General features: G+C 48.2%; 1 protein-coding gene across 3 annotated transcripts in view; it reads right to left on the minus strand.

The window, feature by feature from the left end:
* The window catches only part of NAA40 (N-alpha-acetyltransferase 40, NatD catalytic subunit), a 70,079-nt gene that overhangs the window by 19,684 nt on the left and 25,543 nt on the right, over positions 1-24,852 (minus strand). For 2 of the 3 annotated variants that reach the window (XM_077287670.1, XM_077287669.1), the window contains exons 2-5: positions 12,808-12,903; positions 12,650-12,702; positions 12,462-12,557; positions 11,711-11,869 (exon numbers count right to left, since the gene is read on the minus strand). In XM_077287670.1, the coding sequence (XP_077143785.1) occupies positions 11,711-11,869; positions 12,462-12,557; positions 12,650-12,702; positions 12,808-12,846 (347 nt within the window). In that variant the 5' untranslated portion in view covers positions 12,847-12,903. Of the gene's footprint in view, positions 1-11,710; positions 11,870-12,461; positions 12,558-12,649; positions 12,703-12,807; positions 12,904-22,168; positions 22,706-24,852 lie in introns of those variants that run through there. The other variant, XM_077287667.1, reaches the window with a different exon arrangement.

Genomic DNA, 24,852 nt, shown 5'->3' on the forward strand with positions numbered 1-24,852 from the left:
GCCAGAATCATGGTGTGAATCACCTGGGCCGAAAGGCCGGACGCTCTTAGAACTGCAGTCTTAACAACCACGCCGTTAAACTGAGCGACCGAGAATTCGGGTGGCAGATCGGACCCTGAGACAGCAGATTGGGCCTGTCGGGAAGGCGCCAAGGAGTGTCCGCGAGAAGAATGACGAGCTCCGCGAACCAAGCTCTCCTGGGCCAATCCGGGGCGATCAGAATGACCGGCACCCCTTCCACTTTGATCTTTTTTAACAGTTTGGGAAGTAATGGAAGGGGTGGGAACAGGTAGGGCAGCACGAACTGTGACCAAGGAATGGCCAGAGCGTCGACGCCCACTGCGAGAGGATCACGAGACCTGGAGACGAACTGCGGAACCTTCCTGTTCATTCGAGACGCCGTGAGGTCCATGTCCGGAGTCCCCCATCGAAGACAAATCTGAAGGAAGACCTCCGGATGTAAGGACCCTTCCCCTGCCGCGAGACCCTCGCGGCTGAGGAAGTCGGCGGCCCAATTGTCCACGCCGGGAATATGCACTGCGGATATCACCGGAACCGTTGCCTCTGCCCAGAGGAGGATCTTGGATACCTCGGCCAAGGCGCACCGAGTCCCCCCCTGATGGTTGACATATGCCACCGCCGTGGCATTGTCCGTCTGGATTCGGGTAGGAAGGCCCCTGAGAATCCTTTCCCAGTGACGAAGGGACAGAAAAATAGCCCGGATCTCGAGGACATTGATCGGCAAGGTTGACTCTTGCGCCGACCAGCGGCCCTGTACAGTCAGGTGGCGAAACACTGCACGCCAGCCAAGCAGGCTGGCATCCGTCGTCACCACTTGCCAGTGAACTGGAAGGAAGGACCTGCCCTGGAAGACGAGAGGTGACGTGAGCCACCAGTTGAGAGACCGTTTGACCCGGGGAGAGTCGGATCGGACGATCCAGGGAGAAGACAGACCTGTTCCACTGAGACAGGATGGCTTGCTGAAGAGGTCGGGAGTGAAATTGGGCGAAGGGAATCGCTTCCAATGTTGCTACCATCCGCCCCAAAAACTTCATGGCCGATCGGAAGGAGGGAGACCGAGGGCCCTGGAGCACGCGTATGTCCCGACGAAGAATGGATCTTGTCTTCGGGAAGAAAGACCTTGGTCTGACGAGTGTCAAAGAGCATGCCCAGAAAGATGATGCGCTGAGAAGGAATAAGGCAGGACTTCTTCCGGTTGACCAGCCACCCGAAACGGGCTAGGGTGTCGAGAACGATGGACAGGCTTTCGTGGGTCTGAGAAAAGGACGGAGCCTTGATGAGGATGTCATCGAGGTATGGAAACAGAACCAGACCTCTGACCCTCAAGATGGCAATCAGTGCCGCCATGATTTTCGTGAAGACTCTTGGGGCGGTTGCAAGACCGAATGGCAGGGCGACGAACTGAAAGTGTTCCTGGAGCACCGCAAAGCGCAGGAATCGGTGATGTCCGGGGAATATCGGGACATGGAGGTAGGCATCCTGAATGTCTATGGAACACAAATTCCTGAGCCTCCATGGAAGCAATTACCGAACGAAGGGATTCCATCCTGAAGTGCTTCAGACGAACTCTCCTGTTCAGTAATTTGAGGTCCAGAATGGGTCGAACCTTGCCGTCTTTCTTCGGTACCACAAAAAGGTTTGAATAGAAACCTGTGAACCGTTCTTTTTCTGGGACGGGAACGATTACCCCAGCTTTGAGGAGAGACGCGATGGCTGCAAAGAAACCCGGAGCTAGAGCGGGGTCTCTTGGAGGTCGGGATTCAAAGAAACGATCTCGGGGTCGTGAAACGAACTCTATCTTGTATCCCGAGGATACCACTTCCCTGACCCATGCGTCCTCTACCGAGGAGATCCAGACGTCCCTGAGGAAGAGGAGATGGCCGCCCAGCCTGGGAGGTGGGCTGACTACTAGCCGAGAGTCATGCCGAGGTGGTTCTTCCAGTCCTGGACCTGGAGGATCTACCCTGGGAGTAGCGGGGACGCCAGGAAGGAGTGGGCCTAAAGGATACCGTCTTCTTCTCTTGACGGGCTTGTGGCCTCTGTTGCTGTTGGGAGAAGGAATTTGATGCCGCGAAGCGCCGAAAAGACCGAAATTGACGTCTAGGAGGAGGGCGTCGAGGCTTGGCCTGGGGAAGAAGGGAACTCGTGCCCCCTGTAGCGTCCTTAATGATTTGGTCTAGCTTAGAACCAAAGAGACGAGACCCCTGAAAAGGCAGGCTGGTAAGGGACTTTTTAGAAGACAAATCCGCCTGCCAGGCCTTAAGCCAAACAGTTCGGTGGATGGCAACCGCGTTGCTGTACGCCTGAGCCGCACAAGACGCGGCGTCCAGGGAGGCGGAGACCAGATATTCCCCCGCGTGAGAAATCTGGTTGGCAAGTTCCGCCAGCTGTCCGGATGGAACCCCGTCCAGAATGCCCTGATGGAGCTGTTTGGCCCATTTGGAAATGGATTTTGAAACCCAAGTGGAAGCAAAGGCCGGGCAAAGACTAGCTGAAGCCGCTTCAAAGCCTGATTTCGCAAAAGATTCTAGGACTCTATCGTTAGAATCCTTCAGAGATGCTCCGTCAGACAGTGGGAGGACTGTGTTGGTGGACAGTCTGGAAACTGGAGGGTCCACCGAAGGGGAGACAGTCCAATTAGCGGTGAGCTCCGGAGAAAAAGGATATAAAACGCCAGGTCGCTTTCCTCTCTGAAAGCGTCTGGTCCTCTCTTTCTCTGGTCATAATCTCCTCGAATTCCGGGTGAGGAGCGAAAAACTTGGAAGGTGGTTTAGCCCGTCTAAACGAAACCGCCTGATCTGCGGGTTCCGTAGAGGACTCCTTGATGCCACAGGTTAGATTTATCGCTCCAATGAGATTCTGAACCATATCCCTCATGGTAGCGATTTGGTTCGAATCCAGCTCCGAAACATCCTCCGAAGGCGCATCAGAGAACGCCTCGCCTGACTCAGGGGAGGAGGATTGGGAGGACGCCGACCGCAGAGGAGGACCGAGTGGCGAGATGGACTAAGAAGAGGACTCAGACCGTCGTTCCTGTCTGGACCTTTTGCGGCTAGCCATGGAGGGTTCAGACGGAGCTTCCTGCGACCCGCTGGCTACTGCGGGGGTCTGCAGGGGTAACCGATCCAGCACGGACACCAAAGTTTGAGACACCCGAGTTAGGTCGGCCACCGATTGTGACAGAGAGGAAGCCCAGCCTGGGATGGGGGTATCACTCTCGGGCGGATCGGCCGGGGGATCCTGGGCGGTGGGAACAATCGGGTTGCTGCAGGCCTGACAGAGCGGAGAGGACTGACCTGAGGGAAGTTTGCTGTTACAGGACGAACATGCAAAGTACTTGACAAAGGTAGAAGAGGAAGAAGTAGGAGGACGAGAGCGACCCCCTTTAGAGTTAGACATGTTGGAGAGGTCCCTGAAGAAAATGCCAGTGGATTAGGGGACAGTGGGACAGAGGGGGGTGTCAGTCTGCAGTGCAGAGCTACTCACGGCAGACGAGAAAACAGATAACAGGATACTGCCGGCCTGGATGTCCCGCTTGCGTGGATCTCCGGAGAAAAAAAAAGTGGAGCTCCTGCCCTGCGACCTCTGGTGCTGCAATCCGCGCCGATTGCTTGTGAAGAAAGCGCTCTGCAGAGCTTTTGACAAAAAGTGCGGGACACGTGTGGAAAAAAAGCCCGCCCGAAGAAACCAGAAGTGGAGGGGCGCGGTACCGGAAGTAGGCCCCGGCAGAAGCCGGGACCTAAATTAGAGGCCGGTGCGCCGGAAGAAGGCGGCCACGGCCCCGGAACAGTGTGCCGCAGAGTAGTGCAGCAGCCTGCCAGGGCCGCCCGAGGGAACGAAGAGTCGGGTCGCAGCGCCGGAAGTAGGCCCCGGCCGGGACCTAAATTAGAGGCTGGCGCTGCCGGAGAAGAGAGCCGCGGCGCCGGAGCAGTACACCGCAAGGACAAAGCAGCGCGGCAGCCTGCCAAGGCCGCCGCGCAGGAACAGAAACGCAATGTGGCCGCCGAGCAGTGCGGCCGCAGGGGGACGCGGCGCGGCAGACTGTCGCGCTGAAAGTGGGGACATTGTGGCCGCCGAGCAGAGCGGCTGTAGACAGAGCACTGTGGCCGAAGAAGAGACAGAACCAGCGTCCCTAGCCTGCCATCACCGCAGCTCAGAAGGGAGCGCGCCACCGGCTGCGATGCTACTCTGGGATCCCTAAAATAAAAGATCTTGGAAAAGGGAGAGGAAAATACTCACCTAAACATCCCACGCCGTTACTAACCTGAGGGGAATGAGACGTCCATGGAGCTGGTGTTGGACGTCCTCGTCACCTCCAACCGACAGGCTCTGGTGGGCGAGTGGGTGGGGGACGGAGCCAGGACCGGACTTCTGAGCACGCTTGTGTGCTAGGATCTTGGTCCTGGAGAGGGATCTATGAGGATACGGGGTGGCAGTACACGCCGTACTCATAGTCCGCTATGAGGGACTACAGGTGTGACTGTTCACCCTGTATCCCTTCCGGAAAACCTGAAAAGAAACGACGCACATTGAGGTAGATAAGGTTCTAATGAAAGACCCGTGTCCGCCTCCTACTGACACTAAGCTAAACTGAAGAGTATAATGCCAGTCGGTGGGGTGTACACTGCAGAGGAGGAGCTAACTTTTTTATTTGCATAGTGTCAGCCTCCTAGTGGCAGCAGCATACACCCATGGTTCCTGTATGCCCCCAATGAGAGGCGATAAAGAAAAAGCCAGATTAATGTTTGCAAATGCACACAAGAACAAAGGTCTTAATTTTGGAGACATGAACTGTGGTCTGATGAAACTAAAATTGAACTTTTTGGGCATAATGACCATCATTATGTTTGGAGGAAAAAGGGAGAAGCTTGGAAGCCTAAGTACACCATCCCAACTGTGAAACATGGGGGAGGCAGCATCAGGTTGTGGGGTTGTTTTGCTGCAGGAGAGACTGGTGCAGTTCACAAAATAGATGATATCATGAGAAAAGAAGATTATGTGGCAACGCTGAAGCAACATCTCAAGACATCAGCCAGGAAGTTAAAGCTTGGGTGGAAATGGTTCTTCCAAACGGACAATGACCCGAAGCATGCTGCCAAAATGGTAACCAAGTGGCCTAAGGATAACAAAGTCAATGTTTTGGAGTGACCATCACAAAGCCCTGATCTCAATTATATTGAAAATTTATGGGAAAACCTGAAAAGGCCGCTGCGAGCAAGGCGACCTACAAACCTGAATCAGTTACACCAGTTTTGTCAGGAGGAATGGGCCCAAATTCCAACCAACAATTGTGAGAAGCTTGTGGAAGGATACCCCAAACATTTGACCCAAGTCATTCAGTTTAGGGGCAATGGTACCAAAGACTAATGAAATGTATGTAAACTTTTGACTTTGCAGTAAGTAATAAAAATGCCTTAGTACATTCTCTATCATTAATTTGGCATTTGGCAAATAATACTAATGGTACCTAAAACAGGAAAGGTTTATTCTGATTTCATATCAGATAATGAGAAAAACATGCAGATGTGTCTTAATATAGAGTGTATGGAAACTTCTGGTTTCAACTGTATGTACAAACAGTGTACTAAAAAACTTTACCTTTTTTCCAAATATACAGTCATGGCTGAAAATGTTGTCACCCTTGAGATTGTTCCAGAAAATGAAGTATTTCTCCTAGACAATTAGTGCAATTACACATATTTATTTCCTCTGTGTGTATTGGAACACCACAAAAAAAAAAAAAAAAAAAAAAAAGGCAAATTGGACACAATTTCACACATAACTCCAAGAATGAGCTGGACAAAATCGTTGGCACCCTAAACTAAATATATGCTGCACACCCTTTGGAATAATATCAATCGCTTCCTATAACCATCTACAAGCTTCTTACACCTCTCAACTGGAATTTTGTACCACTATTCTTTTTCAAACTGCTCCAGTCTCACATTTGAAGGCTTCTTCTCCCAACAGAAATTTTAAGACCTTTCCACAGATGTTCAATGGGATTTAGATCCGGACTCATTGCTGCAACTTCAGAACTCTCGAGCGCTTAGTTTCAATCCATTTCTGGGTGCTTCTGGAAGTATGTTTGAGGGAATTGTCCTGCTGGAAGACCCAAGACCTAGGAAGCAAAGCCAGCATTCTGACACAGCGCACTACAATGTGATCCAAAATACTTTGGTAACCTTCAGATTTCAAGATGTCTTGTACAGTCAAAGCACCCAGTGCCAGAGGCAACAAAACAATCCCAAAACATCTTTGAACCTCCAACATGTCTCACTGTAGGTACTTTGTTCTTTACCTTATAGGCCTCATTCCTTTTTTGGTAAACAGTAGCATGATGTGCTTTAACCCCTTCATGACCCAGCCTATTTTGGCCTTAATGAACATGCCGTTTTTTGCAATTCTGACCAGTGTCCCTTTATGAGGTAATAACTCAGGAACGCTTCAACGGATCCTAGCGATTCTGAGATTGTTTTTTCGTGACATATTGGGCTTCATGTTAGTGGTAAATTTAGGTCGATAATTTCTGAGTTTATTTGTGAAAAAAACGGAAATTTGGCGAAAATGTTGAAAATTTTGCAATTTTCACATTTTGAATTTTTATTCTGTCAAACCAGAGAGTTATGTGACACAAAATAGTTAATAAATAACATTTCCCACATGTCTACTTTAAATCAGCACAATTTTGGAAACAAATTTTTTTGCTAGGAAGTTATAAGGGTTAAAATTTGACCAGTGATTTCTCATTTTTACAACAAAATTTACAAAACCATTTTTTTAGGGACCACCTCACATTTGAAGTCAGTTTGAGGGTTCTATATGGCTGAAAATACCCAAAAGTGACACCATTATAAAAACTGTACCCCTCAAGGTGCTCAAAACCACATTCAAGAAGTTTATTAACCCTTCAGGTGTTTCACAGCAGCAGAAGCAACATGAAAGTAAAAAATGAACATTTAACTTTTTAGTCACAAAAATGATCTTTTAGCAACAATTTTTTTATTTTCCCAAGGGTAAAAGGACAAACTGGACCACGAACATTGTTGTCCAATTTGTCCTGAGTACGCTGATACCTCATATGTGGGGGTAAACCACTGTTTGGGCGCACGGCAGGGCTCGGAAGGGAAGGAGCGCCATTTGACTTTTTGCATTAAAAACTGGCTCCAATTTTTAGCGGACACCATGTCGCGTTTGGAGAGCCCCCATGTGCCTAAACATTGGAGCTCCCCCACAAGTGACCCCATTTTGGAAACTAGACCCCCCAAGGAACTTATCTAGAAGCATAGTGAGCACTTTAAACTCCCAGGTGCTTCACAAATTGATCCGTAAAAATTAAACAGTACTTTTTTTTCACAAAAAAATTATTTTAGCCTCAATTTTTTCATTTTCACATGGACAACAGGATAAAATGGATCCTAAAATTTGTTGGACAATTTCTCCTGAGTACACCGATACCTCACATGTGACCACGAACGTTGTTGTCCAATTTGTCCTGAGTACGCTGATACCTCATATGTGGGGGTAAACCACTGTTTGGGCACATTGTAAGGCTCGGAAGGGAAGGAGCGCCATTTGACTTTTTGAATGAAAAATTATCTCCATCGCTAGCGGACACCATGTCACGTTTGGAGAGCCCCTGTGTGCCTAAACATTGGAGCTCCCCTACAAGTGACCCCATTTTGGAAACTAGACCCCCCCAAGGAACTTATCTAGATGCATAGTGAGCACTTATAACCCCCAGGTGCTTCACAGAAGTTTATAACGCAGAGCCGTGAAAATAAAAAATAATTTTTCTTTCCTCAAAAATTATTTTTAGCCCAGAATTTTTTATTTTCCCAAGGGTAATAGGAGAAATTGGACCCCAAATGTTGTTGTCCAGTTTGTCCTGAGTACGATGATACCCCATATGTGGGGGTAAACCACTGTTTGGGCGCACGGCAGGGCTCGGAAGGGAAGGCATGCCATTTGGCTTTTTGAATGGAAAATTAGCTCCAATCATTAGCGGACACCATGTCGCGTTTGAAGAGCCCCTGTGTGCCTAAACATTGGAGCTCCCACACAAGTGACCCCATTTTGGAAACTAGACCTCCCAAGGAACTAATCTAGATGTGTGGTGAGCACTTTGAACCCCCAAGTGCTTCACAGAAGTTTATAACGCAGAGCCATGAAAATAAAAAATAATTTTTCTTTTCTCAAAAATGATTTTTTAGCCCACAATTTTTTATTTTCCCAAGGGTAACAGGAGAAATTGGACCCCAAAAGTTGTTGTCCAGTTTCTCCTGAGTACGCTGATACCCCATATGTGGGGGTAAACCACTGTTTGGGCACATGCCGGGGCTCGGAAGGGAAGTAGTGACGTTTTGGAATGCAGACTTTGATGGAATGGTCTGCGGGCATCATGTTACGTTTGCAGAGCCCCTGATATGCCTAAACAGTAGAAACCCCCCACAAGTGACCCCATTTTGGAAACTAGACCCCCCAAGGAACTTATCTAGATGTGTGGTGAGCACGTTCAACCCCCAAGTGCTTCACAGAAGTTTTCAACGAAGAGCCGTGAAAATAAAAAATCATTTTTCTTTCCTCAAAAAAGATGTTTTAGCAAGCAAATTTTTATTTTCACAAGGGTAACAGGAGAAATTGGGCCCCAATATTTGTTGCCCAGTTTGTTGTGAGTATGCTGGTACCCCATACGTGGGGGTAAACCACTGTTTGGGCGCACGTCAGGGCTCGGAAGGGAAGTAGTGACATTTGAAATGCAGACTTTGATGGAATGGTCTGCGGGCATCACGTTGCATTTGCAGAGCCCCTGATGTGCCTAAACAGTAGAAACACCCCACAAGTGACCCCATTTTGGAAACTAGACCCCCCCATGGAACTTATCTAGATGTGTGGTGAGCACTTTCAACCCCCAAGTGCTTCACAGAAGTTTATAACGCAGAGCCGTGAAAATAAAAAATAATTGTTCTTTCCTCAAAAAATTATGTTTTAGCAAGTAATTTTTTTTTTTTGCAAGGGTAACAGGAGAAATTGGACCCCAACAGTTGTTGCCCAGTTTGTCCTGAGTACGCTGGTACCCCATATGCGGGGGTAAACCACTGTTTGGGCGCACGTCGGGGCTTGGAAGGGAGGGAGCACCATTTGACTTTTTGAACGCAAGATTGGCTGGAATCAATGGTGGCGCCATGTTGCGTTTGGAGACCCCTGATGTGCCTAAACAGTGGAAACCCCTCAATTCTAACTTCAACACTAACCCCAACACACCCCTAATCCTAATCCCAACTGTAGCCATAACCCTAATCACAACCCTAACCCCAACACACCCCTAACCACAACCCTAACCCCAACACACCCGTAACCCTAATTCCAACCCTAATCCTAACCCTAATCCCAACCCTAACCCTAATCCCAACCCTAACCACAACTGTAACCCCAACACACCCCTAACCCTATCCGTAACCCTAACCACAATCCTAATCTTAACACTATTTCCAACCCTAGCCCTAATTCCAACCCTAACCCTAAGGCTATGTGCCCACGTTGCGGATTCGTGTGAGATTTTTCTGCACGATTTTTGAAAAATCTGCAGGTAAAAGGCACTGCGTTTTACCTGCGGATTTACAGCGGATTTTCAGTGGTTTTTTTGTGCGGATTTCACCTGCGGATTCCTATTGAGGAACAGGTGTAAAACGCTGCGGAATCCGCACAAAGAATTGACATGCTGCAGAAAGTACAACGCAGCGTTTCTGCACGGAATTTTCCGCACCATGGGCACAGCGGATTTGGTTTTCCATAGGTGTACATGGTACTGTAAACCTGATGGAAAACTGCTACGAATTCGCAGCGGCCAATCCGCTGCGGATCCGCGGCCAATCCGCTGCGGATCCGCGGCCAATCCGCTGCGGATCCGCAGCCAAATCCGCACTGTGAGCACATGCCTTAACCCAAACCCTACCCCTAACCCTACCCCTAACCGTACCCCTAACCCTACCCCTAGTTCTAACCCTAGTTCTAACCCTAACCCTAGTGGAAAAAGAAAAAAATATATTTTCTTTATTTTATTATTGTCCCTACCTATGGGGGTGATAAAGGGGGGGGTTATTTATTATTTTTTTATTTTGATCGCTGTGATAGAACCTATTACAGCGATCAAAATGTACTTGCAACGAATCTGCCGGCCGGCAGATTCGGCGGGCGCACTGTGCATGCGCCCGCCATTTTGGAAGATGGCGGCGCCCATGGAGAAGACGGATGCACACCGGGAGCCTCGGTAAGTATAAGGGGGGGGGGAGATCGGGGCACGGGGGGTGACATAGGTGCACGGGGGGAGCGGACAGGAGGACGTGGGAGCGGAGCACAAGACGGAGGAGAGCGGAGCACAGATCGGTGGCTTGGGGGGGCGATCTGTGGGGTGGGGGGGGCACATAAGTGTTTCCAGCCATGGCCGATGATATTGCAGCATCGGCCATGGCTGGATTGTAATATTTCACCAGTTTTTTTAGGTGAAATATTACAAATCGCTCTGATTGGCGGTTTCACTTTCAACAGCCAATCAGAGCGATCGTAGCCACGGGGGGGGGGGGGGGGGGTGAAGCCACCCCCCCTGGGCTGAAGTACCACTCCCCCTGTCCCTGCAGATCGGGTGAAATTGGAGTTAACCCTTTCACCCGATCTGCAGGGACGCGATCATTCCATGACGCCACATAGGCGTCATGGGTCGGATTGGCACCGACTTTCATGACGCCTACGTGGCGTCAAAGGTCAGGAAGGGGTTAACAAAAAGCTTTATTTTGGTCTCATCTGTCCACAAGAATGTTTCCCAGAAAGATTTTGGCTTAGTCACATACATTTAGGTAAACCGCAGTCCAGCTTTTTTTAGGTCTCTGTCTTAGCAGTGAGGTCCTCCTGGGTCTCCTGCCATAGCGTTTCATTTCATTCAAATGTTGACAGATAGGGTGCATCAATGTCAGCGCAAACTGAGCCTGCAGGACAGATTGAATTTCTTTGGTCCTTCATTGGGGCTGCTTATCCACCATCCAGACTAACCTTCCATCAATATTTCTCTGCCATCCGCGTCCAGGGAGATTAGCTACAGTGCTAAGGGTTGTAAACTTTTTGATTAAGTTGCGGAGGAATATAAAGATCTCTGGAAATAGACTTGTAACCTTGAGATTGTTAATTATTGTTTCAAGAATTTTGGTTCACAAGTCTTCAGACTGTTCTCTTCTCCCCTTTCAGTTCACCATGCTTTCTGTGACACACTATGCACACACAAAGCAAAGATTGAGTCCCCTTTTTATGTCGTCTCCGGTGTGATTTTATTTTTAACAACAATTTTGGAAAGGTGCCAACAATTTTGTCCAGCCCATTTTTGGTATTTTGTGTGAAATTATGTCCAATTTGCCTTTTTTCTGTTTTTTTTTTGTTGTTTCAAGACCCCCCCCCCCCAAAAAAAAAAAAAACACAAACAAACAAACAAAAAAAACATATGTATAACAAAACGTATGATTGCAGTAATTTTCTCGGAGAAATACTTCATTTTATGGAACAATTTGGAGGGTGCCAACACTTTCGGCCATGACTATTTGATCTACTGTAAGTGAGCTCATCTATTAAACCATCTTGTGAACTCATTTTAACAATGAGACACTACAAAAATAAAATAGTGGACAACCCTTATGTTCCTTACCAGTAGAGCACTTCATCTCCACATTCCACATCAAATCTGAAGTGCACAAAAGCAACGGGCATGCTAAGCTCATCTCTGGCAATAAGATACCAGGCACGTTCATCTGTCAGCTCCTCTCGCTTTTCTCTCTCTTTCCATCCCCATTCACTTTGTTCATAACTACAAAGACATCAAAGGAAGACGTTAACGGCTTTCCTTCCAGAGGCATTATCTGCGGTTCCCTTCAGGACTAATGACAGGGCGCAACATTGCAACTCAACTGCATTACCAATAATTATTGCAAATAGAGGACATTGTAGGCAGAAAAAGGCAGGATTCTTACAAAAGTCTAAACCTGGACTAGAGGGTTTATAACAGGTTAAAAAAGTAATTTTTGTTTTTACTTAATTTTAAAGTGTCTCACAGTCCCACTAAACCTTCTACAAACAACAGACGGGTGACTTTACTTAAAATAAAAAACCCTGGTGACAGGTTCCCTTTAAGATCGGACAGGACAGCCAAGTCCAGACTGGCCCCGGATCTCCTGACTTTAAGGACCTGATGCTGGCTCGGACATCATGGGCCGAACTCAGGCAGTGAATGTAGAACGTGCGAATCCGGCCTTCCATGCGCATGTAAGAAACGTATCTTAAGAATAACACCTTTATAGTCAAGGAGCGAGGCAAAAACAGCTATGGATGGACTGAACTTAAAACGAAATTATGTGCCCTGGCCACGGAGCCTTTTTATGATATTACAAAGAGATTCTTACAGCATCTGCATATTTGTCTTTGTGAGTTCAAAGGCCCAGTCTATGGTCTTGGGGTCCAAGTCGGTTACTCGGCAGCACTCTATAGTCAAATTCAACCTGAGAATGGAAAGAACGACCAAGGGGTAAGAAAAAAAAATGTCAAGATTAAATACAGGAAAACATTTTGTTATCCCTTCCTTACAACCTACCCGTTTCTGTCAAATTTTTTAAAGACCGGAAAAGCTCCAAGAGGGTCACCAAGCTGCAGAGGGGGAAAAAAAAAAGGATAAAATTAACAAAGGTAAGAAAATGTTGATAGGCAAGATGATAAAGAATAAGAAAAAAATTGTGACTGAAGGCAGCTTACCTGATTGGCCGCTTGCACCTTGGCGAACACAGCGGCCATGGCGGCGCGCTCTTCTTGGCGCTTTTGCTTTTTCTCTTTTGCCCTTACAGATTTTCTCTGAGGACGAAAGGGGAAAAAAAATCATTTAGAAGTATTTCTATTAATTTCAGATTTTTTGTAAAACAATTATTAATTTGAGGAAAACAGAAAAAAAATAGAAAAGGAGATTTTTGTGTACTCACTGTAAAATCTCCTTCTCTTAGCCTCTAATTGGGGGACACAGGACCATGGGTGTTATGCTGCTGTCCACTAGGAGGCGACAATATGCATAATCTAAAAAAGATTAACCGTGGCTCCTCCTCTGCAGTATACACCCCTGAACGGCGTCAGCCTTCTCCAGTTTTGTGCAAAAGCAGTAGGAGGAACGTAACATGAATGACATAGACATGCCTATAAGAAGGCCACTATGTATGAGCTCAAAGAACAATATGAGAACTCAACAGTAACAACGGCCCGAAAAGGGCAACAGGGTGGAAGCTGTGTCCCCCAATTAGAGGCTAAGAGAAAGAGATTTTACAGTGAGTACACAAAAATCTCCTTTACTCTGTCGCCTCATTGGGGGACACAGGACCATGGGATGTCCCAAAGCAGTCCCTGGGTGGGAAGCAATGGACGAATATTGTGCAGACAGGCCCCTATACTTGGGGCACCGCCGCCTGCAGAACACATCTACCCAGGCTCGCTTCCGCTGAGGACTGGGTATGAACCCTGTAGTGTTTACTAAACGAGTGTGGTCTAGTCCAAGTGGCCGCCTTACACACTTGTTGTGCCGAAGCCTGGAGCCGAATGGCCCAGGAGGCCCCTACCGCCCGTGTAGAGTGTGCCGTAATACCGGCTGGAAGAGAATTCTTAAGGCGGTAGGACTCTTGTATGGTGGATGTGATCTTCCTGGCAAGGGTAGCTTTGGAAGCTGGGAGACCCTTGCGGCCACCTTCCGGAAGAAGGAAAAGGGATCAGACCTCCGGAAGGACGCAGTCCTAGACACATATATACACAATGCCCTGACAAGGTCAAGCGCATGCAGAGCCTTCTCCACTCTATGAACCGGGACCGGACAAAGAAAAGGCAGAGAAATTTCCTCATTGAGGTGGAAGTTGGACACAACCTTCGGAAGGAAGGATGGGACCGTACGGAGAACTACAGTGGGGCAAAAAAGTATTTAGTCATTTAGCAATAGTGCAAGTTCCACCACTTAAAAAGATGAGAGGCGTCTGTAATTTACATCATAGGTAGACCTCAACTATGGGAGATAAACTGAGAAAAAAAAAATCCAGAAAATCACATTGTCTGTTTTTTTATCATTTTATTTGCATATTATGGTGGAAAATAAGTATTTGGTCAGAAACAAACAACCAAGATTTCTGGCTCTCACAGACCTGTAACTTCTTCTTTAAGAGTCTCCTCTTTCCTCCACTCATTACCTGTAGTAATGGCACCTGTTTAAACTTGTTATCAGTATAAAAAGACACCTGTGCACACCCTCAAACAGTCTGACTCCAAACTCCACTATGGTGAAGACCAAAGAGCTGTCAAAGGACACCAGAAACAAAATTGTAGCCCTGCACCAGGCTGGGAAGACTGAATCTGCAATAGCCAACCAGCTTGGAGTGAAGAAATCAACAGTGGGAGCAATAATTAGAAAATGGAAGACATTCAAGACCACTGATACTCTCCCTCGATCTGGGGCTCCACGCAAAATCCCACCCCGTGGGGTCAGAATGATCACAAGAACGGTAAGCAAAAATCCCAGAACCACGCGGGGGGACCTAGTGAATGAACTGCAGAGAGCTGGGACCAATGTAACAAGGCCTACCATAAGTAACACACTACGCCACCATGGACTCAGATCCTGCAGTGCCAGACGTGTCCCACTGCTTAAGCCAGTACATGTCCGGGCCCGTCTGAAGTTTGCTAGAGAGCATTTGGATGATCCAGAGGAGTTTTGGGAGAATGTCCTATGGTCTGATGAAACCAAACTGGAACTGTTTGGTAGAAACACAACTTGTCGTGTTTGGAGGAAAAAGAATACTGAGTTGCATCCATCAAACACCATACCTACTGTAAAGCATGGTGGTGGAAACATCATGCTTTGGGGCTGTTTCTCTGCAAAGGGGCCAGGACGACTGATCCGGGTACATGAAAGAATGAATGGGGCCATGTATCGTGAGATTTTGAGTGCAAACCTCCTTCCATCAGCAAGGGCATTGAAGATGAAACGTGGCTGGGTCTTTCAACATGACAATGATCCAAAGCACACCGCCAGGGCAACGAAGGAGTGGCTTCGTAAGAAGCATTTCAAGGTCCTGGAGTGGCCTAGCCAGTCTCCAGATCTCAACCCTATAGAAAACCTTTGGAGGGAGTTGAAAGTCCGTGTTGCCAAGCGAAAAGCCAAAAACATCACTGCTCTAGAGGAGATCTGCATGGAGGAATGGGCCAACATACCAACAACAGTGTGTGGCAACCTTGCGAAGACTTACAGAAAACGTTTGACCTCTGTCATTGCCAACAAAGGATATATTACAAAGTATTGAGATGAAATTTTGTTTCTGACCAAATACTTATTTTCCACAATAATATGCAAATAAAATGATAAAAAAACAGACAATGTGATTTTCTGGATTTTTTTTTCTCAGTTTGTCTCCCATAGTTGAGGTCTACCTATGATGTAAATTACAGACGCCTCTCATCTTTTTAAGTGGTGGAACTTGCACTATTGCTGAATGACTAAATACTTTTTTGCCCCACTGTACCTTGTCCTGGTGAAAAACCAGGAAGGGCCGTCTGCAGGAGAGTGCTGTCAGTTCAGACACCCTGCGTAGCGAGGTGATTGCCACCAGGAAAAAAACACCTTCTGGGAGAGAAGGCGGAGCTGGACCTCCTCAAGGGGTTCGAAGGGTGGTTCCTGCAATGCTGTCAGGACCAGGTTGAGGTCCCACGTTTCTAGTGGTCGTCTGTAGGGGGGAACCAATCGGGAAACCCCCTGAAGAAAAGTCCTTACTCGCAGCATGGTAGCAATGCGCCTTTGAAAAAAAAAAAAAAAAAAAAAGCACTGAGAGGGCTGACGCCTGCCTCTTAGGCGAGCCCAGGGACAGCCTGGCCTCTAGACCCGATTGGAGAAAAAAAACCCAGGTAGTTCGGGGAGGGAAGAAGGGAATGGGGTCTGGCCGCGAGATTCGCACCAGGTAAAGAGAACTTTCCATGTACGGTCATAGATCTTGGCAGAGGCTGGCTTCCGTGCCCGGATCATGACGTCCGTCGAGAGCCCTGCCTGGGTTAGAACCCAGGTTTCAAGGGCCATGCCGTCAAATTGAGAGCCCCTGAGTTCTGGTGGTAGAACGGGCCTTGTCATAGAAGATCCGGGCGGTCGGGGAAAGTTGTACGACGTCGGCGTACCATGTACGTCTGGGCCAGACCGGTGCGATTAACATGGTTGGAACTCCATCTTGCTTGATCTTCCTCACCACTCTGGATAACAGGGGGAGAGGTGGAAAAATGTAGAGGCTGGAACTGGGTCCAGTCCTGAACCAGAGCGTCTGCTCCGAGCGACCGCGGATCGTGTGTTCTGGCCATGAAATTGGAGACCTTGGCATTGAAGTGGGATGCCATTAGGTCCACATCTGGGGTCCCCCAGCGATGGCAGATCTGACGAAAAATTTCGGGATGGAGAGACCACTCTCCAGAATCTATTCCTTGTCGTCTGAGGAAGTCTGCTTCCCAGTTGTCCACACCCGGAATGTGGACCGCCGAGAGAACCGAGCCTGTGTCCTCCACCCAGTGGAGGATGTGTGACACTTCTCGCATCGCCTGGGTACTGCGGGTCCCCCCTTGGTGATTCACATATGCCACAGTGGTGGCATTGTCCGATTGTATTCTGATGTGAGAGGCTGCCAGTAAGTCATGGAAGGCCCTCAATGCCAGGAGGATGGCACGAATTTCCAGGATGTTGATGGGCATGGTCGCTTCCACTGGGGACCACTTGCCCTGTGGTGTAGGTGCACTGCACCCCAACCCGTCAGGCTCGCATCGGTGGTCTGAACCTTTTACTGACCTGTGAGAAAGGATTTTCCCTTTCCTAGCGAGGTTGGCTTGAGCCACCAGTGCAGGGACCTCTTGGTTGACGACGTCAGCCGGAACTCCCTGTTGAGAGAGAAAGGAATTCCTGTCCCAGGACTTGAGAATGGCTAGTTGGAGAAGCCTGAGGTAAAACTGGGCCAAATTGGGACCGCTTCTATTGCTGCCCCCATCTTGCCGAGGACTCATGGAAAACCGGAGAGATCGAGGGGGTTTGCAGAGGAGGATGCAAACTCCTAGGCGGAGAGCCAGTGCCTTGTCCCTGGGAAAGAGCACTAGACCCCTGGAGGTGTTGAATAGCATTCCCATGAAGGTCAGAGACTGACTCAGGGTTGGTGATGACCTTTGTAGGTTGACTAACCAGCCCATGCCACTCAGAGTGTCGATTGTGATTGAGACGCTGAGCTCGCAGTCCTTGAAGGTAGGAGCCTTGATGAGTAGATCGTCCAGGTATGGAACGACTACTATGCCTCTAGAGTGCAGGACGTCCATGGTGGCTGCCATGACCTTGGTAAACACTCTGGGAGCCGTGGTGAGTCCGAACGGAAGGGCCACGAACTGGTAGTGGTCCTGGTCGATTGCAAACCTGAGAAAACTTCTGACGAGCAGGTGCAATCGGTATATGCAGGCATGCGTCTTGTATTTCTATGAAGGCGAGATATTCTCCCTTCTCCATGGACGCAATGATGGACCGAAGGGAACTCCAGCGGAAGTGACGAACCCGTACATATTTGTTGAGTTGTTTTAGGTCCAGTATGGGCCGTACGCTGCCTCCTTTCTTGGGGACTACGAATAGATTGGAGTAGAACCCTCGGAAGCGCCCAGCCGTGGGAACCGGTACTATGACTCCTGCTTGAAGAAGCGAGGGAACCGCTTGGTGGACGGCACGAGCCTTGGCTGGCGGTTTTGGGGGAACAGAGAGGAAGACTCGGTTCGGTGGGTTGGAGGTTGAACACTATCTTGTATCCGGAAGACACTAGTTCCCTGACCCACCTGTCTTCTGTAGCAGGCATCCAGACTTGCTGGAAGAGCAAAGTCGGCCGCCTACGGGTGGGATGTCTTCCGGGGTCCGTGAGTCATGAGGAGGAAAAAATCTGAGGTTTACCTCCTTTGGGCTTTGACTAGCCTGCTTTTAACTGCCAGGTCTTGTCCGACCTTTGCGTTGACCATGAGCTGTCCCCTGTGTGGGGAACGGTTACGATTTTGTGCTGGACGCGAAATGGACCAGCCCGAGGAATTCCAAAAGGATCGGAATCGGTTTTGTTACACTTCTTGTAAGTGCGTATAGGTTTCAGTTGAGGGAGAGAGGTACTCTCCCCCCCGGTGGTGTTGGATATCATTGTGTCCAACTTTTCACTGAAATGTCACCCACTGAGATACGGGAGGTGCGTGAGGGACTTCTTTGAGGCTGCGTCCGCTTTCCATTCCGCAGCCAGAGTATACGCCGAATCGTGATGGCGTTTGATGCTATCCCCGCTACGCCCCTTGCTGAATCCAGAGCTGCATGAAGCATATAATCTGCTACAACTGCTATTTGAACCGCTTGGTCTGACAGCTCAGGAGCAGATGCTTGGAGGCCAGCTTGTAAATTTTTGGCCCAAGCCAGTATGGCCTTGGCAGCCCAAACTGAAGCGAACGCGGGAGCCAAGGAGGCCCCTGCCGCCTCGAAAATTGAACGAGCCATGCGTTCTAACTGCCGGTCTGCTGCGTCCCTGAGGGTTGATCTATCTGGCAGTGAAAGGAGAGTCTGTGCTGCTAGTCTAGAGACTGGGGGGGTCCACTTCGGGTGGATCTGTCCATTCCTTGGTGTCCTTCTGTGGGAAAGGGTACCTTGCCTCCAGATATTTGCGATTAGCAAATTTTTTCTCAGGCTGTGAGAGCTGCTCTATAAGGATCGCTTTAAACTCTGGGTGGTTAGAGAAAAACCTTAGGCGGCTTCAGAGGCCTTCAAAGGAAATCCTCTGGTGGCAGATTAGAAATGTCCAGCACCCGATGGATGGAAGAGATTATGTCCTCGACTAGCACTGTATTGCTAGGGGGGATTGGGATCAGGGACCCCTCCGTTTCCCTGTCTGAGTCGGAGTCGCAGATGCCTTCCGAATCCTGTGTATCACTGAGGCGTCCCCTGCTGGGTGAGCTGGGGAGGAGGCCTTCTCTGGTCGGGGACTGCGAAGATCTGCATTGTCTGCCCCTGGAAGGGGACGGTCTAGATGACTTGGAACTACGGTGTCTCTCCCTAGAAGGGGATGACCGTGTGCTATGGGATGACGCAGATGGACTTGACCTATGGGTCCGTTGCGTCCTGACCTAGACGTGGATGTGCCAGGTCGTTCTGTTCCTGAGTCAAGCTCTCCCTTTGCTGGGTAGCGGTCATAGCCGAGGCATGACTCTGCAGAGACTGAAGCAATGTGGAGCTTTGGTTATCTATAGACTGCGTCATAGATTGCGACCTCTGAGTGACCCATTCCGGCGTGGCATTAGACACCGAGGCATTGGCAGGGGCTTCTTGGGGCTCTGATGCAGTAGTCTGGATGCAGTCCTGGCAGCGCGTTACGTGCTGCCACTGGGGAGAGAGGTCCTGCAGGCTGTACAGAATGCATAATAGCAGTCCTGCCTGGTTCTCTTGGACCTTGAGCCCGGCATAGTGCACAGAGTGCAGAAGGGCTGGCTGCAGAGGACCTTACAGGGGTAGAGAACACTATAGGGGAGCCTTATAGGTAATATGGATTCACAGCCGAGTAAAAACAACCCAGCTGTGATCTTACCCCACCAGTATGCCCCTAGGTCCAGCGCCGAAGATCCACAGTCTTGTGCCCCCCGGAGACTGGCTGGCCTGGTCCTGCTGACCGGGAGATGCAGGGTTAATCCTTGCTGCAGTAGAAATGGCCGCCGAGAAGAAGAGGCAGGGGGAGAAGGGGGCGGAGAGCTGAGAAAAAGGCGGCAAGGCTGTGTAAAAACGCACCCTTTCTGCCTCGATCCACCCCGTTTATGACACTGTAGAGTGTCATATTTGTCATGTGGGGGGCGGGCCAGGGGCGGCGGCTACAGCTAGGCCGAACCTGGGGCCTAAATTAGATGCCTGATGCCCAGAAAGGCTCCAGGCCGGCGCGGAAGTCCGGGGGGGGGGGGGGGGGGGGGGAAGAGGTCGGATCTGAACCAGACCCCCCCCGGATTTAAAGGCAGGATAGCGGTGGGGCTGTAAGCAGAAGGGGGGGCCCTGTGAGGCAGTATAGAGCTGGTGCTGCTGCAGAGACAGGGGCGCAGGGAGCCCTGTGTCTGTATGTGCCATGCCTGCCTGCACTCCCCCCGGCCCCGACAGGAGCCCGCAGCTGGGCTGGGGTCCCTGGATGCAGGTGCAGTGTGCTGGCTCATTGCTGGGAGCTGTAGAATGCTGCCTGTACAGGCCCTACCTGAGGGGTCTCAATCTAATACCCCCCAGAGGGGGATTAGGGAGGGTGCTGTTGTCACCTTCAGGGGGCTTTATCCTCGCCTCGACCTCAACCCAGAAACCAAAAGGAATTGGGGAAGGAGGGGGAGTCTCGACTTCGAACCAGCACCCGAGGGACTGGGGAAGGAGCGGCATGGGGAATAGCCATCTCTACTTCAACCGGGCACCCCGTAATAGGGGGCCGAGGAAGGAGCCACGACGGGAGTCTCACAGGAGACCCACTTTTCTTCATCTGTAATCCGTCGGAAAAAAACGGAGTTTAAAAAAAAAAAAAATCTTAGGTGTGCCTCCTATTCGACACTAAGCAAAAACTGGAGAAGGCTGACGCCGTCCAGGGGTGTATACTGCAGAGGAGGAGCCACGGTTAATCTTTTTCAGATTATGCATAGTGTCGCCTCCTAGTGGACAGCAGCATAACACCCATGGTCCTGTGTCCCCCAATGAGGTGACAGAGTAAAGCATTTACATGTCATGTTTTTCAGAAGGTCCGTTTCTTAACAATTTTACATAGGAATACATTCAGGATAATCAATTTCTCTGTTTCATCTTTTTACATTGTCTCAACGATACTTTAACTGCAAGTATGCAAGAAAGAAAAAAGGAACACATTAACTTCCTATCGAAAACCATATTATCCTCCTAGACCTCAGAAATCACAAGGTCCTTCGCAGTTTTTCATAGTTCTACCGTGATGTGTATCTAAACACCCGCATCAACCGAGATAGTTCTGATTGTGTGTAACTGTGTTCAATCAAAGTTCTCCACTTTCTGAAAAAGCTTTGTTGTTTTTTCTCCTTAAGTTTTTCCGATTCTAATTTATCATGTATCATCAGCGTTTTCCGTGTCTCTGTTACTCCTGGTAATTTTGGAGTCTGTTTTTCCAGCCAGTGTCTGAGAATACATTTAATAACTAAAAGAATTAATTTTTATATCCTGAGAAAGATCCAAGATGTGACAGTTCATCTAAGACTTGTTGTATTGTGACCATCTGGCTCTGATAAAAATAATAACACTACTTCCCACCATTACTCCCGAAAAACAGTTTGAGACCAGCAATGGTTGAGCTAAGGGTTAGATGGCTAAATGAAGCAATAAAGGCGATAGTGGACAATTCGGTCTTGTCCCTTTTTGTAACTCCAATGAGTGACAGTAAACCTGGAGTAAAGATCTTGGCTAGCGGATTCTTATAAAGCGCGGTTAAATAATTTCTAATTATACCTCTTATTCCAAATGTATCCAAACACTCGTCCCAGCCATTGCCAATTTACAATATCAAACGCCTTTTTGGTATCGGAGGCCAAAAGAGCTGGGATCTCCTTCTCTAACCCCTCCATTTTATCCCATCTCAGGCCACGTGCATACGTTGCGGAAAGTGGTGTGGATTTTTCCGGACTGATTTTGGTAAATCCGCAGGTAAACCACACTGCGGATTACCTGCGGATTTACCACATTTTTTTTGCGGATTTTGTGCGGATTCCACCTGCGGATTCCTATTATGGAGCAGGTGTGAACCGCTGTGGAATCCGCACAAAGAATTGACATGCTGCGGACTAAACAACGCTACGTTTCTGCGCATTTTTTTTCTGCAGCATGTGCACTGCGGATTTTGTTTTCCATAGGTTTAAATGGTACTGTAAACTCTGGGAACACTGCTGCGAATCCGCAGTGGCCAATCCGCTGCGGATCCGCAGCAAAATTCGCAACGTGTGCACATAGCCTCAGACGGCCAATACCGTTCTCATATTAAAGACTAGATGGTGGCCCGATTCTAACGCATCGGGTATTCTAGAATATGTACTGTACCTTACGGGCTCGTCTGGAACGGAGACCATTGCGGTGGAGTACGTTACTTATGGTATTGACTGAAACCAATGTCCCCACTGCCATGAGATCTTCCCGGAGCTCCTTCCTTGTTGTCCTTGGGTTAGCCTTGACTCGTCGGACAAGCCTGGCCTCGGCACGGGAGGAAACTTTCAAAGGCTGTCCAGGCCGTGGAAGGCTAAAAGTAGTTCCACAAGCCTTCCACTTCCGGATGATGCTCCCAACAGTGGAGACAGGTAGGCCCAACTCCTTGGAAAGGGTTTTGTACCCCTTGCCAGCCTTGTGACCCTCCACGATCTTGTCTCTGATGGCCTTGGAATGCTCCTTTGTCTTTCTCATGTTGACCATGTATGAGTGCTGTTCACAAGTTTGGGGAGGGTCTTAAATAGTCAGAAAAGGCTGGAAAAAGAGATAATTAATCCAAACATGTGAAGCTCATTGTTCTTTGTGCCTGAACTGCTTCTTAATACTTTAGGGGAACCAAACAGAATTCTGGTGGGTTGAGGGGTTGAATAATAAATGACCCTCTGAAAAAACTTTTCACAATTTAAAAAAAAAATAAACAAAGAAATAACATTATTTTTTGCTGCAGTGCATTTCACACTTCCAGGCTGATCTACAGTCCAAATGTCACAATGCCAAGTTAATTCCAAATGTGTAAACCTGCTAAATCTGCAGGGGGTTGAATACTACTTGTAGGCACTCTATGTAGTTTATTTATGAAGATTTCAGAATAATGCAATGAATACACATGATTTGGCCGGCCAGGCGTGACCAATTAGCGAAGCGTAATTCAAATCCTGCGTCGATTCGCGGCCGGACTGCGCCTGTCGCTGCTTGTTCGTGGCCGGCCGGGACCAATCACTGAAGCCAGGGCCAGCTGCAGGTTTTTGAGGGCCCCGGTCGAAAGAGTCTCACAGCCCACATAGCATATAGCACAGCCCGCGTAGGATATAGCACAGCCCGCGTAGGATATAGCACAGCCCGCGTAGGATATAGCACAGCCCGCGTAGGATATAGCACAGCCCGCGTAGGATATAGCACAGCCCGCGTAGTATACAGTGCCTAAAAGTAGTATTCAACCCCCTGCAGATTTAGCAGGTTTAATAAGATGCAAATAAGTTAGAGCCTTCAAACTTCAAACAAGAGCAGGATTTATTAACCCCTTAAGCCCCGAGGGTGGTTTGCACGTTAATGACCGGGCCAATTTTTACAATTCTGACCACTGTCCCTTTATGAGGTTATAACTCTGGAACGCTTCAACGGATCTTGGCGATTCTGACATTGTTTTCTTGTGACATATCGTACTTCATGTTAGTGGTAAAATTTCTTCGATATAACTTGCGTTTATTTGTGAAAAAAACGAATATTTGGCGAAAATTTTGAAAATTTCGCAATTTTCCAACTTTGAATTTTTATGCCCTTAAATCACAGACATATGTCACACAAAATGCTTAATAAATAACATTTCCCACATCTCTACTTTACATCAGCACAATTTTGCAACCAAAATTTTTTTTTGTGATGGAGTTATAAGGGTTAAAAGTTGACCAGCAATTTCTCATTTTTACAACACCATTTTTTTTTAGGGACCACATCTCATTTGAAGTCATTTTGACGGGTCTATATGATAGAAAATACCCAAGTGTGACACCATTCTAAAAACTGCACCCCTCAAGGTACTCAAAACCACTTTCAAGAAGTTTATTAACCCTTCAGGTGTTTCACAGGAATTTTTGGAATGTTTAAATAAAAATGAACATTTAACTTTTTTTCACACAAAATTTATTTCAGCTCCAATTTGTTTTATTTTACCAAGGGTAACAGGAGAAAATAGACCCCAAAAGTTGTTGTACAATTTGTCCTGAGTACGCTGATACCCCATATGTGGGGGTAAACCACAGTTTGGGCGCATGGCAGAGCTTGGAAGCAAAGGAGCGCCATTTGACTTTTCAATGCAAAATTGACTGGAATTGAGATGGGACGCCATGTTGCATTTGGAGAGCCCCTGATGTGCCTAAACATTGAAACCCCTAACAAGTGACACCATTTTGGAAAGTAGACCCCCTAAGGAACTTATCTAGATGTGTGGTGAGCACTTTGACCCAACAAGTGCTTTACAGAAGTTTATAATGCAGAGCTGTAAAAATAAAAAATCATATTTTTTCACAAAAATTATCTTTTCACCCCCAATTTTTTATTTTCCCAAGGGTGAAAGAAGAAATTGGACCCCAAAAATTGTTGTGCAATTTGTCCTGAGTACGCTGATACCCCATATGTGGGTGTAAACCATTGTTTGGGCGCAGGGCAGAGCTCGGAAGGGAAGGAGCGCCATTTGACTTTTCAATGCAAAATTGACTGGAATTGAGATGGGACGCCATGTTGCATTTAGAGAGCCCTTGATGTGCCTAAACATTGAAACCCCTAACAAGTGACACCATTTTGGAAAGTAGACCCCCTAAGGAACTTATCTAGATGTGTGGTGAGCACTTTGACCCAACAAGTGCTTTACAGAAGTTTATAATGCAGAGCCGTAAAAATAAAAAATCATATTTTTTCACAAAAATGATCTTTTCACCCCCAATTTTTTATTTTCCCAAGGGTAAGAGAAGAAATTGGACCCCAAAAATTGTTGTGCAGTTTGTCCTGAGTACACTGATACCCCA

The sequence above is a fragment of the Ranitomeya variabilis genome, chromosome 2 (assembly GCF_051348905.1).
Source record: "Ranitomeya variabilis isolate aRanVar5 chromosome 2, aRanVar5.hap1, whole genome shotgun sequence".
In the NCBI taxonomy this organism is placed as follows: Eukaryota; Metazoa; Chordata; class Amphibia; order Anura; family Dendrobatidae; genus Ranitomeya; species Ranitomeya variabilis.